Source organism: Meleagris gallopavo, chromosome 7 (genome assembly GCF_000146605.3).
Source record: "Meleagris gallopavo isolate NT-WF06-2002-E0010 breed Aviagen turkey brand Nicholas breeding stock chromosome 7, Turkey_5.1, whole genome shotgun sequence".
Classification (NCBI taxonomy): domain Eukaryota; kingdom Metazoa; phylum Chordata; class Aves; order Galliformes; family Phasianidae; genus Meleagris; species Meleagris gallopavo.
Window position 1 is genome coordinate 17,844,109 of NC_015017.2, and position 4,794 is coordinate 17,848,902.

At 59.9% G+C, this 4,794-nt stretch overlaps 1 protein-coding gene across 1 annotated transcript; it reads left to right on the forward strand.

The window, feature by feature from the left end:
* Positions 1-10: 10 nt before the first annotated feature.
* Positions 11-2,340, forward strand: CRYBA2 (crystallin beta A2). Its single transcript, XM_010713628.2, has 4 exons — positions 11-595; positions 829-970; positions 1,791-1,933; positions 2,126-2,340. Exons 1-4 carry the CDS (start codon positions 438-440, stop codon positions 2,271-2,273), a joined length of 591 nt encoding a protein of 196 aa, XP_010711930.1. The 5' UTR covers positions 11-437; the 3' UTR covers positions 2,274-2,340.
* Positions 2,341-4,794: the final 2,454 nt, after the last annotated feature.

Sequence of the window (4,794 nt, forward strand, 5' to 3'; positions counted from 1 at the left end):
TATATAGGGCTGGGGAAAGCCAGCACCGGCACCACCACCTTCGCCTCTGTGCCCTGCGACCAAGTAAGTACCAGGCTGTGAGCCCCCGAACCCCAATGCACCGCTGCTGCCTTCGCCCCTCGCGTGAATCCCCCATAGACAGCGGAAGGGTGTGGGGTTCATCCTTGCAAGAGATGTGCCATCCCACACGGGTCCAACAGGCACCCAGACCCCTCAGCAGGCAGGGCAAGGGGCTTGGAAGCAGCCCCACACAATGGGCATATCACACGCAGAGAGAGGGCGTTGCGGCTGGAGGAGTCTTGAGGTCCCCAGAGACCCTGCAGCTGTAAGGGAAAGGGATGGGAGGTGTCCCCTGACCAGCCTGGAAGGGACTGGTGACACGGGATGGGATGACACCTGGGTGACACTGGGGCTCTGCCCACAGCTGAGCTCCCCGCATGACCAGCGAAGCCATGGACACTCTGGGGCAATACAAGATCACGGTGTGGGAGGAGGAGAGCTTCCAGGGCAAGCGCTGCGAGTTCCTCATGGAGTGCCCCAGCATCATGGAGCGCGGCTTCCGCAAGATCCGCTCCATCAAGGTGGAGTCCGGCCCGTAAGTGCCCCCCAGAGCCCTCCTCACCACCCCTTTCCCATAGGCTGCCTGAGAGATGTGACACCCAGGTCCTTCCTCTGCATCCCTTGCGTGGTGCCTCATTTTCCCCATCTGCAAAGCAGGGAGAGAAGCCCTGCAAAGCCAAGGTGTTGGTGGGGAGAGGCTTTGACTGCAGAAAAGATGTTTGATGCTGGCAAGGACCTGCACCCTGAGTACCCCCTCCTCTCATGCAGCTGGGTGGGTTTTGAGTACCCCGAATACCAGGGGCAGCAGTTCATCCTGGAGAAGGGTGACTATCCACGGTGGGAGGCCTGGAGTGGGAACAGTGGATACCGCACCGAGCACCTCCTCTCCTTCCGACCCGTCAAGTGTGCGGTGAGTTATGGGACAGATGTTTGGGCCAGCAAAGGACAGCAGGGATGGAGGGTGGACGTGGGATGCATGGGTTGATGGGTTACATGGGGAAGTGGGATGGAGGGGTGGCTCTCACCTCCCTGCAGGCATCCCGAGGAGTGCATCTGGGCTCACGGTTAGCCCCAAACGCTTCCCCAACTCCTGCTCTGTGCATTGCAGAGCCACCCCCAGACTGGGTACCCCAGGACTTATCCGATTTACTTGGGGTAGGGGAGCAGACTCAGGGAGATGCTCAGGAGTGAGGTTCATCCCCTCCCTGCCAGCACCCAGCCTCAGCACAGCCGCAGCCACTATCACTCCATCGCGGGGCTGCGGGTGCTCGCAGTGCCGGCACGTCTGTGCCTCCGTGTGCCCCCCCCAACTTTTAATAATCACCAGGCAGATATGCTCGGGCTTTAATAAAGAGGACGCGATAAGATCGCTCCTCGCTGGCAGGACCGCTCCACGGTGCAGATGGATGTGCATGGGGGCTGGGCACGGAGGGGGGGACAGTGCTGCATCGCTGTGTCCCAGATATTAACCCCTCAGTGCCCAGCATCCAACTGAGCCCCACAGAGATGGAGAGGCACTTCCAGCAGCCCACCTTGCCCTGCAGCCTCAGGGAGGGTGAGGATGCTGAGTGTGGGAACCACAGGGACATGAAAGCAGCATCCTCTGGTCAGCCCCAGTGAGGCTGAAGGATACTTCATGGCTCACAACCCTGCAACAAAGTTGGGCATGGCCCCCCATGCCACATCCCCTTCTCATGCTAGCTGCTGACCCCAGCGCACTCATCCCACAGAACCACAATGACAGCAAGGTCATCCTGTACGAAGCAGAGAACTTCCAGGGGCACAAGTTCGAGCTGAGTGACGACTACCCCTCGCTGCAGGCCATGGGCTGGGGCAACAAGGAGGTGGCATCCATCAAAGTGAATGCTGGAGCGTGAGTCCCACTGCATGGGGGTGGCAGAGGCACAAAATGGGTGCTGTGGGACACTTCCAGCCCAGAGAATAGGGGACCCCAAAATGTAGGGGAGTCCTTCCTTGGAAATCTGTGCCATGCTCACCACGGGGCCAACAGGAGGAGAGGATGGGAAGCAGGGGTTTGGGCTCTGAGCCAGAGGTGTCCCTGCAGGTGGGTGGCATACCAGTACCCAGGATACCGGGGCTACCAGTACGTGCTGGAGCGGGACAGACAGAACGGCGAGTTCAAGAAGTACAGCGAATACAGCAGCCAGGCCCACACCAACCAGATCCAATCCATCCGCCGCATCCAGCACTGAGTGGGGGCAAAGTGTGTGCCCTCGCAGCCTGCGGGCTGCCGTGCCATAGACCTGTACCTGGTAGCAAATAAAGGCATTTGTCAAAAAATGAGTGCTCCCCTCTCCGCTCTGCCACAGGGCAAGACACTTGCCTCAGCCCCACTGTTCCCCAGCATCACCCGGCCCTAAGTCCTGGGTGGGGTTTCCCATTCCCTCCCCCCCCCCCCCAAGTCTGGCCACGCCAGCACATCCGTGCCAGCATCCGGCTCCGGCTCCGCCTGGGCACACCACGAGCCCCACCCTGCCTCCTCCTCCTGCACCCTTTCCAAGCCTCCTCGTCCTCCTGCATCCTGCTCCAGCACCCCCAGCTCTCCTGGGGGGGCATGCCAAGGTGCTCCCTGCCTGCGGAATGTCCACTGCAAAGCCTCAGAAAGGTGGGGCACTGGGTGTAGGGTCCCCAGCGCAGCTGGCCTTGGGGCTGGGAGGCTGATGGGGAGTCTAGAATGGGGCCACACTAGTCTGTGTGCAAACCCTGCACCCAAAAACCCTAGCCCTGGGGTCTGTGTGTGTGCGTATGTACACTGAACAGGAGCTTGCACGCAATGTACACATTCAAACCTTACAATTCCACACTCCTCTCATTCCACAGCAGTATGACCCACATAAATACCCCCTGCACCCATGCAGTCTCCCAGTGCCATGCTGCAGGGCGTCCCCACTGAGCCTCTCCCAGCCCTCTTTTGTCCCCTCCCCACCACGGCCCCACGGCTGCTCGGCCTCTCCCCCTGCACAAACACCTTCCTGCACAGCAGCCGGGCTGCAGGGAGCCCAAGGCCACGTCAGCTTGCCACTGCGTTCCATGCCGCCTGCCTGCAGGTGAAGACCTCCTGGGCACCGACCCACAGGGCTGTGATGGGGGGAACTGCAGGGTCACAGAAGATATGGGGACTGCTCTGCCCTAACCTGAAGGGGTGAGATTGCTGGATTGGGGGTGGGGGTGCTCCAGGGGTCCCAGACCCCTCACCAGGAACCCTATGGACCTGAGCCCTTACCTCCTCTAGACATCCCCCGTCCCCTGATTGTCCCACGAACTTGGGCCCCATCCCCTGTATTCCTCCTCATCCTGTGGGTCTGTACCAGCTCACGTTTGTCCCTGCTCCACCATAAACTCAAGACAATGCCTCTTGGGTCCCCATAGCCTGCCACCCCTTGGGTTCCCCAAGGGCACAGAGCTCCCCAACCATGGCACCCCAATCCCCCTGCCCCTCTGCACCTCTCAGGTCTCTCCAGTTCCATCACACCTTCAGCCCCATGCTCGCTGTCTTCCCCCATCCCTCCCCCTGCACCTCCAGCTCACACAACCCTAACTCTGCCTGCCACATGCCCTTTGTGATGCAGGTTCATGGCTGCAGGATCTTCACCGCCAGGGAGGCTGCCAAGAGAGAGAGGCTTATGGCTCTTCCCCCCACCCTGCTGCGTCCGGGGCTTGTTTTCTGTTGCCTGCGGTGTGTTGCAGTGACTCAGGCAGCGAAAGCAAGTCTGGGAGGCTGTGGAGAGGCTGCAGGGCAGGCAGAGGGGCTGTGGTGGTCTGGGGGAACAACCAAAAGTGTTTGGGGGCACTTTTTAAGGGCTGTTGCATCCCAGCAGCCCCCTGAGGCTGGAGGAGTTTGGTGGGTTATATGGTGGGCTATGCTCTTGTGGAGCATGGAGCATGGAGGTGGGCAGTGAGGGTGGAGGGTAGGAGATGGCTGAGAATACACAATCCCCATTTCAGCCTGTGCTTTGGGCACCCTCAACCGGGAAGAGCTATTGGCCACGAACTGTAGGATGTCCCAGCCTAATCCCACCCTCCCCATGGGCTGCATGGCTGGACTGTGGTGTCTCCTCCTAAATGGCACATTTGGACTGCAGCATGAATAAGAACCACAGGTCTGGCACCAACACATCCTGGTTTCCATTGGATTTACACCTTGTGATGAAAAAATGCCACTGGGTCCAGAGTGAGAGCTTTAATAGACATCAATGGAACAGCAGAGGAGAGGTTGTGGCAAATGAGCAGCTCACTAGGTGGCTGTGCAACGCTGGGGCAGGATGGACAGAAGCACCTCTGGATCTGTTGGGAAGGAAGGTCCATTCTTGGCTGAGGGGACAGAGATGGCACTTGGACGCAGCACCTGTGGCTGTGGGTGGTGGGGCCGATCTGCCCAGAGGAGTCCTTTGGGATTGAAGTTGCCCCAGCTCCTTCCCCTCCTTCAGCCCTTTCCCTCCTTGCCCTGAATCTCTCTCCAGTCTTCACAATGCTTGCAGAGATTGAAGGCACCTGCAACACCTGTCTCCAGTGCCAAACTGGGCAGCACCAGCTCTGGGATTCAGCAGCCAGCAGAGCCTCCCACAGGCTGACGAAGACGGCCGTGCAGGTTGGGTGGGTGCACGGAGCCCCCCAACTGCACAGAACCTAATGAAGATGGGAACAGATCCATGCAGCAGGGACTGAATAACAGGGCGCCAGGGGGGTGCCAGAGCCGAGCCACATCCCGGCGCC